This window comes from Ovis aries, chromosome 2 (assembly GCF_016772045.2).
Source record: "Ovis aries strain OAR_USU_Benz2616 breed Rambouillet chromosome 2, ARS-UI_Ramb_v3.0, whole genome shotgun sequence".
NCBI lineage: Eukaryota > Metazoa > Chordata > Mammalia > Artiodactyla > Bovidae > Ovis > Ovis aries.
Window position 1 is genome coordinate 227149705 of NC_056055.1, and position 13509 is coordinate 227163213.

The 13509-nt window shown below is 43.4% G+C and overlaps 1 protein-coding gene across 15 annotated transcripts in view; it reads right to left on the bottom strand.

The window, feature by feature from the left end:
- Nucleotides 1–13509, bottom strand: part of DOCK10 (dedicator of cytokinesis 10) — a 309263-nt gene that overhangs the window by 237924 nt on the left and 57830 nt on the right. For 6 of the 15 annotated variants that reach the window (XM_060410406.1, XM_042244314.1, XM_060410405.1 and 3 more), the window contains exon 1: nucleotides 3404–3624. The exons of the other annotated variants lie outside the window; for them this stretch is intronic. In XM_060410406.1, coding sequence (XP_060266389.1) covers nucleotides 3404–3565 — 162 coding nt within the window. In that variant the 5' untranslated portion in view covers nucleotides 3566–3624. Of the gene's footprint in view, nucleotides 1–3403; nucleotides 3625–13509 lie in introns of those variants that run through there. 15 annotated transcript variants of the gene reach the window in all.

Genomic DNA, 13509 nt, shown 5'->3' on the forward strand with positions numbered 1-13509 from the left:
CCCTTGGCAACCACAGATCCTGTCACTGCCCTGCCCAAGGCCACCCTAATTAACAAGCATATAATTAATATAGCACTTATTACCCACCAAGCACAAGCTCTTTGCAAGTATTAACTGAATTCTCACAATAACCTTATAAGGTAGGTACCATGACTCTCTGCGTTTCATCAGTGAGGCAATGAGGCACTGGAAGGACAAGCTAAGATCACACAGCTAACAAACAGCAGAGACAGGACTCCAACCCTGACATTCTGGCTCCCCAGCCCATGCTCTTAACTTCTGTGCCTGCTGCCTCCACTGGTTTCCCTTCTCACTTTTGGAAAAAGCCCAAGTCTGCATCATGGCCTGCTAAGCCTCACATGATCTGTCCCCCATTACCTCCACAACATTCCTCTACTACCTTCTCCTTGGCTTACTCAGTCACAGTGACTTCCTCGCTGGTCCTCAGACACCCCAAGCTTCTTCCCATATCAGGGACTTTCACCCTGGCTGGTCCTTCTGCCTGAGCCATTTCCCCTGAGGGTGGCCTGACTCACTTGTCACCTCCTTTAGGTCTTTTCTTCAAATGTCACTTTTTCAGTTAGGGAGTCCTAGATTCTACTTAATAACCTCACTAATATATCTAGATATAATTCTGAGCACAGAACACACCCTTTACTTCATTAAACCCTCACAACAGCTCTGGGCTGAGGAAACTATTACCTCCATCTTACATATGAGGAAAAGAGACCCAGAGTTGCTAACAAGTGTGCAGAAGGTCGCATAGCCAATAAGGAATGAAGTTAAGATTCCAACCTAAAATCTCTGGCTCTGGAGTCTGTGATCTTACACACACACAGATACACACACAATCAATATACAAAATTTGGTGACTAATGGTTGATGGAAAAGTAAGAGAATTTAAAAAATCAGTTTGTGGAGCTTCCTTGGTGGCTCTGATGGTAAAGAATCTGCCTGTGATGCAGGAGACTTGGGCTCAGTCCCTGGGTTGGGAAGATCCCTGGAGAAGGTAATGGCAACCCACTCCAGTATTCTTGCCTGAAGAATTTCATGAATAGAGGGGCCTGGCTGTCTATAGTCCTTGGGATCGCAAAGAGTCAGACACGACTGAGTGTCTGACTTTCACCACTTCCGGAAGGTTGTAGCAAGAGTTAGAAGACAATTAGCATATAAGGTTAAAGGAGGACGCCAGGTGGAGGGTTTAGATTATCAGTTTCCAGAGTGATGTGTCTCAGTGTGTCATCCACCCTGTTCCTCCATCAGAACCTGAGAATAACTGGAGTTGGGTTGGGGGTGGGAAGTTCTCTAACAGCAAAGAATGCTTGATTGCACTCTAGATCTTCTTATGTAGAGTCATTGGGACCAGGAGCACAAGGATTTGTATATACAAGAACTCCTAGGTGACTGCGAAGTGCATTAAAGTTTCCAAACCACCATCTTGGAAGATAGGGAATAGTTTTATTGACTTAAATTAGAACACTAAGCATCACAGCCCTAATATAGTAATTCCATAAAGAGATCTGCAAAATATGCTATCACTGTAAAACACTGCCACTTAGGGCAGGGATCTCTGATGGGTTTGTTCATTGATGGATTCCAAGTACCGAGAACAGTGGTTGGCCCAATTGGGAAATGTGTGAACTTTCAAGTGGCCCATTGGAAATTTTCAAGAGGCAAAATAGCTTTGTATGAGCATATTTTACGCTGAGTGGTCCAACATTTCCATCAGACTTCTCATAAAAATTCACTTCTATCAGTTTTATCATTATTTCCTTAGAAATATGAACAGAGTGAAAAAATATTGGCTTTTGGAATTATTGATCTAAGTGTGACTTGAGGCTCTGGCATTTGGCAGCCATGTGATGTAACCAAGGCATTCTATCTTTCTAAACTTTGTTTTCCTCATCAATAAATCATCATCACCTCATTTAATGTCCATAAAAGTATCATGTGAATAAAAGGATCTTTAAAAAAACAGGGCACTATTACTAGGTGAATTATTTGTTTTTACTTCTCAATTACTTTGAAATATGATTTTGGGGGCAAAGTTCTCACTGTAAAAATTTAGTAAAATTAGGAAAAAATGTTTTCAAGACTTAGATGGCACGAGTAATACATAGCTATAGAATGTGTGGTGGCAAGAGTGTTAAGGAACCCGCCTGCCAATGCAGAAGCGTAAGAGACACAGATTTGACCCCTGGGTTGGGAAGATCCCCTGGAGAAGGGAATGGCAACACACTCCAGTATTCTTGCCTGGAGAATCCCATGGACAGAGGAGCCTGGCAGGCTACAGTCCATGGGGTCGCAAAAAGTCAGACACGACTGAAGTAACTTAGCACAGCACAGTATGGGAATAATGAGAGAATGAAAATATTCCCACTAAGTATTCTCTCCAAGAGATAATCATAGTCCAATAGTTGAAGGACAGTATTGCCTTTTGAAAATCAAATATTGATTTGTTGGAGAAATTGGCCTATAATGTTACAGCTTAGTATTCTGTCACTCAGACACACAGCTCAAGCCAAATGACTTTCATTTAAAAACTTTTGGTGTAACAGGTATTTATCATTCATTATTTACTGCATCCTTGATATCCGAACATTGAAATCTAAGACAAAAAAGTCGATTGTGCTGAAACCACGCAGACTTCAATGCCTTCTCAATTTTGGAAACCTAAGCACACCACTTCCATCCTAAGACAGGATTTCAGTGACTAAGCAGATCTTTCCCTGAACCTAAGGTGAGGAAAGAGTCTACCCTCTACTTTTTTCTAGCTGATCAACCAGATACATGTGAAGGAGTTAACACTATAATCATTAAAGCACAGACAAGAATGTCATTTGTCAAGTGGCAAGAAACAGCTTTCTAATGAAACACCATGCATTCCACAAAATTCTCAAAAACTTCATTCTGATTTTATGCCTAAGTTAAACATTTTGGAAAGACATTTCCCTTGCAGCGCCAGAAATGAAAGCCTCAAATGCTTTGAAGTTAGAGATCTAACTGTGAACACAACTGAATGAGTCACATGTGATATAAAAATACCTATTTGGGGCTCTACTTTCAAATTAGAGTCACAACATAAAATCCACTTAGTTGAACCAGGCTTCAAAAATTTCTGCACAAAAGTTAATAACAGCAACACAAAACATTAGGAGAAGAGAGTTTCTAACAGACCACCAAACTGCAAATTTTCAAGACAGATATAAGAGAAAGAAAACCAGTTCTGTGAATAATATATGAAATCATTCTGAAAAGATTTTCCCCCAACAATACAGCACAGTAGTAAACTCGTGGTCACACATTTCTTTGCCTAAAGCTGAAAACTAGAATCCCAAATGACAGCCTCATTTCTATAATCACAGCTTCATCAACTGAGGCAGTTTTGCCACAGATACCATACCATTATGATGAGGGTTCTGGGTCTACTCATTTCATCGTCAATTTCCAGAGGCAAAATTTCGTGGGATGGTTCCTCCTGGCGTCGTCGACAAATGTGTGGACAGCTCCTCTGGACCACAGAACGAAAAGCTTGAAGCAGAACAATGCTGGCAGTGCAGCCCATCGCTGCATCCTGGAGCCCAGAAAATAACTTCTATGTGGATGCTATGTTTGAAAAACAGTGGCTCCTTGTCCCTGAAAACAGCCTACATCGCAGCTGCAGCCAGCTCACTCTCCAATCACTTCCTTGAGCTCTGATCATCTGATCACCGCCAAATAGCTTGGATGCAGAGATGGGAAAGATTTGATCCACTGAAACTGAACACACTCAGGAATATTAGAGCATTTTGCCCAGAGAGCATTTCTCAATTCATCTCAAGAGCATGTTTCCTGTTCATTACAGTGATTCTCTTCAATTCCAGTTTTGGAGGTCTGATTAAAGATATCTTTCCCTCTCAGACACTCAAACAAATCACTCTTTTTCACATTAAACAACTGAAAAATTGACTTCACACTCACATGTTTTTTCCAAGGCAGAGGAGTGTCATAGAAAGAGTGAAAGTGACTGTTGTCTTCTTAATGTAAAAACTTCCAGAAGGAAATTTTACTAGACACCTCACTAACTGATTGGGGTTCTGCTTATTGTAGCTCGTAAGTTCCAGAAATGAAATGGACTCATATAAAGTGGGGAGTCTGATTTATCCGAAGCATGCACACGTTAACCAAAGCCATGTGAGTGACACTAGTGTTCCCCCTGCGATTTTCTTTCAATAGCTCGGTTGTTCTGTTCCCACGCGTGCAGTTCTGCAGCCTGATACATTTTTATATTTACATAGGCGGCTTGCATGGCTGAAAATATCTCTGTTTACTGAGGTCGGGCATCGAGCTTTGCCGAGCTGACCTCTCAGGAAAAAAAAAAAAAAAAAAAGCAGCAGCTGTAAAGCATTTTCACATCCTATCAATAAGAATTCAAGGCTTCAGGAAGGACGTTAAGGTCTCTGGCAGTTAAGAGTCTAGGATTCCCTGACTCCTGAGAGACTAGTCACTTAGGAGGGAACCGAGAGATGCTTAGGAGTCACGTGACTGGCTTGGACCGGCCTCAAGATCTAATGGTGTACTGCAAGAAAATAAGACAACAGGGATGCTTGCGCTAAAAATATCTCATGGAAAATGGATTTTGCTTACAAATGAGGAAACTATGAAATCCCCAGTAGGATTTACAATGTCGAGATCTTTCTGTCAAGCTAATCCTGTCAGTGTAACTCTCTGAGATTCAAAGTAAAAATGTTTACTTTGGTTTCTGGGCCCCTCAGCGCAGAGGGTGTTACAGGAAGTTTAGAGGTTTCTTTTCCTCTAAGGTGTGGCCACTTCGGGCCCCAGTAAAGTAGCTTTCACAGAAGCATCTAGCAGAAAGCTCAATTAGGAATTAATTGCTCCGTAATCTGTCACAACACAGCTTCGTTTTAATTGGTATGTTTGCCAGAGGAGTAAAATATTTTTTTCTTTTAAGAGGTACTGGCTGCCAGTAGTTTTTCATCTCCCTCTGTTTTGAGCAAACATATTTTAGTGCAGCTGGAAAAAGAAGAAAAAAATGCTAATGATGCTGGCAAGTCCCTTAAGTCCCTCTGGACCTTTGTCAGAGTGCCCGGGTGCTAATCTAAACCTTTTTTTTTTTTTTTTTACTCTAAACAACTAGGGCATTTATTGAAGAGAGGTTACAATTTAGCCTGCCTGGCTTGCATGTTGAATATATATATATAAATGGTGTCCCACCAGACACAAAATATGGAATGGGCTTCCATGATTATGAATGTGCCTTTTCAGATCTGATTGTTCCTTGGCACTCCCTGGATGTCAGTGCCCACCCTCGCCCACCCACTCCCATACCCCATGACCTATCACCCTCCAGTCATTCCCTCAGGTTCTGGTCATCTGCTCGGGGCGAAGAGCTTGAATACAGCAAGGCACTGACTGGAGGTGCTTAAACATTCCAGCAGCTCCTGTGGGCTACAAATAAGAGAAGGTGGAGCCCTAAGTTGCAAACCATGTGCTTGGCAGCAAAGAGGCAGTTTGCATCCCAAACTCCTTTCTAGCCATCTCTCCCTAAGGCTGGCTAACCTCTGGGGTCGCTTCTGGAGTCAGACGATCGGGCAGATGCCAAAGTCTTTGGGGAAATAGATGATGTGCTTTCTGGCTATTAGAGTCCTTTGTTCATCGATCCCTGAACTGTCTCTGAGGAATTCAGCCCTATTATTGATGGACTGCTATTACTGATGGGAGTCTCAAAATTCTCTCTCTCTCTTCTAACTTCCATCATCAAGGAAAGGGAACCTCCAGGAATTAGTTTCTTGGGAATTCAATACACAACCACAGTTATCCAGTGGAAAAGACGCTGGAAGGATGAAAACCAGAGAATGACAGCTGGACATATAGTCCAATGTTTTCTTATGAAAAATTTCAAAGATGCAAATTCAAAATTGCAGGAAAAGGATTGGGTTCTGAGATGTTTGAAAGAGAAAATTAAGCTAGGGATGTGGCAAAGTGGGGGAGGAGACAGATCAACCCACAGAGATAAGGTCCCTTTTCCCCTCATCTTTGGCATAGATGTTGATTCACAGGAAATACTTTAAAAGGAAGACTCAATTCCCTGAAGGTGTCTGCTAGTTTCTTAGAAGTGTTAATAAAATGAGTCATTAATTTGGCCTTCAAGCATTAAATGTGCATGGAATGCTATTGCTGATAGCAAGAGGTTATCTTAGAAAACCAACATAAGCTCAGATGCAAATATCATAATTAAGAAATGAATTCATATGTTTCCTTTCCTCCTTCCCAAAGTCGAAGTGAAATTACAAAAGAGCTGTATAAAAGGGGAATATATTCATTACAGTGAGAAAGTGGGGGTGGAGGGATGGATCTTTGAACAGAGTTTTCAGAAAGTTTCTCTGAAAGTTGAAAAGTGAACCTGATCATATTGAGCGATAACTAAAAACGAAGGATGAGCAAGGACTTCGGGGGCAGGAGGACACGGTAGAAAGAGGAGCCACAGTTCTCAACAGAGCCACGGAGGGGGTTGGAGCTCCAGGGAAGGCGATGCTTGGTGTGAGAAAGTGGCTAACTGACGCCCATCCCACCACCAACCCCGGGAGACAGAACCTTAGAGCATGTGACAACAGCAGAGGGGCAGATGCTTCCAGAATAAGTAGCACAGGGGTCAGCACCCCTTGGCCAGCGGAGGTGGGTGTGTCTGCAGCCTGCCTGCCTGGCTCACACTCACACTGAAGAAAGATGGCAACTGGCACACGTGTCAACCTGTGAGCAGGTATGGGGCTGACCACGTGAAGAAGTGGGCCTCCAGGGCTCTTCTTCCTGTTCCTGGAGCCAGAGGGCAGAGTACTCAGGCTACCCAAACTAAGTGGGTCCCTCCTTATATGTCGACTTATTCATAGAGGAAAGGGCTTCCCTGGTGGCTCAGAGGGTAAAGCGTCTGCCTGCAATGTGGGAAACCCAGGTTCGATCCCTGGGTTGTGAAGATCCACTGGAGAAGGAAATGGCAACCCACTCCAGGACTCTTGCCTGGAAAATCCCATGGACAGAGAAGCCTGGTAGGCTACAGTCCATGAGGTTGCAAAAAGCTGGACACGACAGAGTGACTTCACTTTCACTTTTCTTTTCATTCACAGAGGGACTGGCAATGTATGGACTGGGCAACACAGTTCAAGTCTAGTCCAGGCAGCAGCCTGGTGGAAGAGGCAGCAGAGAGGCTCCCATGAGCTGCAGAGTCAGACAGATTCCTGCTCAGTCGAGGCTCTGCCAACCATATGCTGTGTCATCTCGAGCAAGTTACTTGACCTCTCTGAGCCTCGAGAATATCCACTGTAACACAGAAATTATTCTTTACCATCTATTAGGATGTCGGTGGGAGGAGAGGACCTGAAAAGATCAATATGTGTATGTGTGTACCCAGTTGTCTCCTATTCTTTGTGACCCCACGGACAGTAGCCCACCAGGCTCCTCTGTCCAAGGGATTTTCCAGGCAAGAATACTGGAGTGGGCTGCTATCTCCCATTCCAGGGGATCTTCCTGACCCAGGGACTGAACCCCAGTCTCCTGTCTCTTCTGTATTGGCAGATGGGTTTGTTTTTTTTTTTTACCACGAAGCTACCTCATCAATCACTGAATAAGTGTGAAGCTACCTCTGTTGATGGGGAGAGTGGAAGACTGGTCTCCTGCCCCGAGAAGCATCTTCGGTAGCCCACACCACACAGTTCAGAATGTCAGTCCTTATTACTGCACCGTGTGGGTTTCCTTCCTCCCAAACAAGCTGAAAATATGTTCTGATGGATTTCCTTTCTAAGGGCTGTCATCCCCTTTCTGTAAGAGCTGGGATTGTGCTTGCTTTACTACATGTCCTCTGTAACCATAAAGTAGATGCTCAGTGAACAATAATAATAACAATAATAATATTTACCATAAAGTAAGCCATCCTATAGCACTTACTATGTGCCAAGCACAGTTCTATTTAATATTTACACATATCGATCCACTTACATCTCTGTTATGAGGTCATGATCTGATCATCCCCATTTTACAGCTGAGGAAACCAAGGCACAGAGCAGTTAAGTGACGTGTTGCTAGAATCACATCGAGTAACTGGCAAAGCCAGATCTGGCTACAGGGTATGAGCTTTTTAAAACCAGTTCTGAAAGCCAAATATGTGCCAAGTAAACCTTGTATCTTCCAAAGGTGGATTTATACCAGAAAAATATTATTTGGCACATGGCAGGGTGTATGGAGGCAACCTTGGAACATCCTCATTGAGAGCTGGTTTGTCCTTCATAAGAACGTCTGTGATGTTTCCTTGGATCACAATTTCAGAAGGCAGCTAGTAGTGTTAGCAGAATGTTGTGGGTGACCATTTAAATTACATTTTGACGGGAATGTACAACATTTAAAATTGTAATGAATTTGATAACAGAATTCTTAAAAAGATGTATTTACTGTGTGAAGCATTCATTGGCAGAAACCACTCACCTATTCAAGCTGGCTCTGAAAGCATGTAGTGGGAATAAGGAATCGTGATTGGCGCCGTTGCTACTCCTTGATGCAGTATCTGTCCTTACATACAAAGATGCTGGCTAACACTGAAATACCCCCAGGAAAGAGGCTACTTTGGGTCCAACAGGAATGAAGCCATCACCCTAGGACACTGTTTGAACCTGGACATGGCTCCAAGAGAAAACCTGCTACCACTTGGCCTCGAGTCCATGGGAAGTTGACAGCCTGAACTGCTGTTCACAGGGAACGAGCCATTCGCTTTTCTGGGCCAGCGTGAGAATTTGGTGAGGACTCTGAAGCTGGTGGAGGAGTGGAACTGTCTCCCAGACTTCGTTGCCCCTCTTTCACCACCAGCGCCATTCTACAGAGTTGTACGATGGCAAGAAACTGGAGACCAAGGACAAAGGTTGAAACTTGCACCCACTTCTTTAAGTTGGAGCACAGCCTTTCCATGGGAATTCAGTGCATTGTGGAGTGAATCAGTCAATCAATATGGAGTACAAATAAACTCCTCTTCCTCATTATTATCATCATCAAAGTCTGAATCTTGTCGGGGTTCTTTGTGAGTTTTCCAGAGGCTCAGCAATTGTGACCAAGTGAAAGTGACCCTAAAGGAGGAGAACTCTCCTAGACTAAAGGCAACTGAGGATTTAACCCCAAGCTGAGTAAAACCGGTTCATGGACGTGGCCATTTTCCAGGGCAGGGATTAGCAAGAATCTTTTAACTTGTCTATTTCCAGATGGGTAAGTCCCCTCAGGTATATAAATTCAATTAAACGGACAGGATAGGAGGGAGTTGATCAGTGCTTTCTTAGCTAAAAAAAAAGTGGAAAACACAACCCAGCCAAGTGATTCTCCCTGAGGCCCAGTTATTCCTTATCAACTTGCATCTCTGCCTCTCTTGGTGCTACCTCAACTCAAGAGCTTGGGACTTACGTCAATTTTGATAGCAACCATGACCTCTTTTCCCCCATTTGTGATTTGTAGAGTTCTCTTTTTTCAGCTCCTATCTCTTCATTTGCACTTAATTATAGTGCCTCCCCTTTACAGGCATCTTTTCCACTTGCTGACATTTACTGAGTTGTACAATTAATCACTTTGGAAACAGGCACACTGTTCTTTCATTTAAGAAACCCAGGTGCTGTTGCCAAGCACATCTTTTCTTCATTTCCCTCCCTTTGGCACCAGTGCAGCTGAAAGCAGATTTCTCTTTGGTATGTTTAGGTGTTTCAGAAAAATTTCCTTCATTGCTCTCTCAAGCAGCTTCCTCAGCAGCTTCTTGCAGAGTACGTGGATAACGTCAATGTTTCATTAATATCACACCTTACATTTCTCAGGCTTCTGCATTTGACTGCATTCTTCTCTGGTCAGAGTCAATCTTTCTTATTCTTAGCAGAAGGCAGTACAGTGTAGCAGTTAGGCAAAAGCCTGGGAAGTGGACTGGGAATTTAAATCCACAGTTGAGATACTTGCTACCTTTGTGGTGTAAAGCAAAAGTTTTAAGCCTCAGTTTCCTCCTCTGTTAAATGAATGGATACTCATGAGGATCCAATTGCCCTGTGCCCAGTGCTTGGCACAGTGCCAGACATATGGTAAGTAAGGATTCAATACACATGAGTTAGTTATTAATGGAAGAGAAAAGAGATCTAAGGGTTTCAGACATTGTTTACTTTTTCCCTGTCCCCTTTACAAGTGGTTAAAAAAAAAAAATCTCTGACTCTTCCTTGCTGAGGGACACATGATTCCCTGGGTGATGGGGGAATGGGCATGCCTCCTCTGAGCTTTGAAGTTGGGTCCCATGGTAACATGAGACCAATTCCATAACTCCTTCCCAGTCCTTTCCCATGAGTAAACACATTTAAAATAATATAATAATACCTCACTTACCCAGAGGGCACTTATTTTGCAACCTCAACTATTCCGATCACAGCCAAGTTCTGGGAAGCAACAGAAACAACTTCTGCAGGGCCCCAAAGAGACAGTACTCAATTCATCAATCTGGGATGCTTACAGGAGTGGGGTGGAGAAGGGGTTTTTGTATCTGTACCAGTTACAGCCACCATACACAGGATTCCAAAGACCATGCTGAACGAAGCCTGCAAAAGCCTCTGACCAGGCACAATGTAACTGTGACTTGCCCTGGGCCAGTGGGAATAGGGCATAGCCACTTAGAACTGGAAGGATGTCCCTCCTGGTGGATAGAGTGCTGACAGCTTCTAACTTCTTCAAAGGGTTTCAAGGGTTCCAGCAATTAATCCAGCCAACCAAGACCCACACCACCAAATGGGACGGTGGATTGTGTTCCTGGGGCAAGGATGAGGGTGCATGATTCAAGCAACTGATGGGGTGCTGACAGCTTTTAACTTCTTCAAAGGGCTGCAGGGGTCCCAGCAATTAAACTAGCCATGCAAGACCTACATCACCAAATGGGACTCCGGACTGTTTTCCTAGGGCAAGGATGAGGGTGCATGATTCTATCTTGGTACCTGGGAAGTGATTCTGAGTCCAAATCCTTTGAACCTTATTTTCCTCAACTGGTACAATGGAACCAAGATGCCCTCTTTTGCAGAGTTATTATAACAAAAGACATGCTATGAATAAAACACTGGCATAAATGGTAGATTTTATCACTCTTTTGCTGTATTATGAATAAAACTAGTATGTTTATTATCATTATTCCAAGAAAGAGCCAAAAAAGGTAAGTAACAGAGCTGTAAGTCAAGGTTCAATCAATGCTAATACAGTCACATATAAATACACCAGCAAGAAAGCCTTGGCACTAGAATGAATTGTCAAGGTCAAGAGTGAGATGAAGCAGGAAGTGTCCTTGGCTCCTCATTACCAGTCAGTGAGCCCAGGGTGCATGCTTGAGTCTAACGTAAAAGTGCAAGCCCTGATAAAAGAAAGAGCTAGGATTTCCCTGGTGGTACAGTGGATAAGAATCTGCCTACCAATGCAGAAGAGATTCATAGCATGGGAGGATTCCATATACCATGGGGCACCTAAATCCATGGACCACAACTACTGAAGCCTGTGTGCTCTAGGGTCCGTGAGCCACAACTATTGAGCCTATGTGTTGTAACTACTACAGTCCATGTGCCTAGGGCCCATGCTCTGCAACAAGAAAAGTCAAATTATGTTCAGCGGTGACAGCTCCAGAAGGAAGAGAAACCTGTGAAACATTTGAGATAAACTTCCACCAGCAACTGCTTTTAATTCTTAAAAGTATATGACTAAATGGGGTCAATTATACGATCTTCAAAAGTTAGCTATGTAAAAAATGTTCTCAGCCGTGGCTGGATCAATGAGCTATTAACTGTACTTTCAGTACTTGGTCTATTTTATTTTCTGTGTTCATTTCTTTCCCCTTTGAATTGTGGCAGGAATTAGCCACCCACATCCTAAACATTCCAAGTTAAATCTCGTTTACAATAATCACGAACTGCTTTCCAAACATGAAAATGGCAGTCTTTTAAGTCATTTTCACATGTGCTTTTCCAAACCAATTTGAGAGCTGAAAAGGATAGCATCAACCGGAGCAAATCTCAACTCCATATTCTTTGCCAGGACTCAGGGGAGCAGCCCAACATTATCATTTTAGGGTTGGCGCAAAGCTCCCAGCTCAGGCTGTTGGAAGGAAGTAAGGACAAAGCAAGGTTTAAACCCAGCAGGAGCAGGAGGGGCAGGGCTATATTCAAAAGATTAACTTGATAAGATAATGTTCAACTTCTCTTTAAATCCTAAAGTGCAGGCTGTGGATTCTTCAAGTTTGTGTTCCTACTATTTTCAGTTTCTGCTACAGACAAATGAAGCTACTGCGGTTCTGCAAGAGGACCTGGGTACCCTGCATCCCAGGGGGATGTGATGGGAACAGCAGTGGATGGAGTTTGGGCTCTGACACTAATTAAGACTTCAGACAGGCCTTGTTACTTCTGTCTCTCTGGATCTAAGTTTGCTTGTCCATAAAGTTAGAGGTCTTTCCAGTAGTCACACACATGTATGGATGTGACAGCTGGACAACAAAAGGGGCAGAGTGCCTCAGAGTGCTTTTGAACTATAGTGCTGAAGAAGACTCTTGAGAGTCCCTTGGAAAGCAAGATCAAATCAGTCAATCTTAAAGGAAATCAACCCTGAATACTTTTTTTTTTTTTTTTTTTGGTACCTGGAAGGACTGATGCTGAAATACTTCGGCCACCTGATGCAACCAGCTGACTCACTGGAGAAGACCCTGATGCCGGGAAAGATTGAAGGTAGAAGGAGAAGGGGGCGGCAGAGGATGGGATGGTTGAAAGGCATCACCATTCAATGGACATAAACTTGGGCAAACTTGGGGATGGTGAGGGACAGGGAAGCCTGGCGTGCTGCAGTCCATGGGGTCTCGGAAGAGCTGGACACAAGTTAGCAACTGAACAACAGCAGCAACAAAGTTAGCGAGGAGGAAGAGATGACCTCAGGTTCCTTCTAGGCCTAGAATCTAAGGCTTTCTCTATCTATAGATTCACAAAGTCCAGTAACAGATGTCTGGGCTTTGGAGTGGAGAAGAGATAGGAAGAGATGTTGTTGGTATCTCTCTCATTCCCCCACCAATATTTTTAAAAAGGCAACAGTGAATCACAGGCAATGTGGAAAAACATGTAGAAGCACTCTAACGAGTGAGAGTGAAGAGAAAAATATTGGGATGGGGGGAGTGGATGGAGGTTCAACTGAACCAATTTCCTTTTATTGGTGATCAGGTCATTTCTCAAGTCAGAAGCCAGCAGGATCCCCTTGCTCCCCATCTTGATCCAGCCCAGTAGCCAGAATAATCACTCCAATGTGTACACAGCAATGTCCTATGAAACAGGAGCAGACTGATGGGATGGTAACAGTAAGACTTGGCTGGTTTTTCCTCAGAAGTATGGTATGATCATTTTGGTGTACCCTACACCTGAGTTTGTCACTACCTGGATTACTGACCCCAAAAGCAACCTTTTGAACTTCGCTTCCATTTCAGTGAAATGGGACTGATGATAG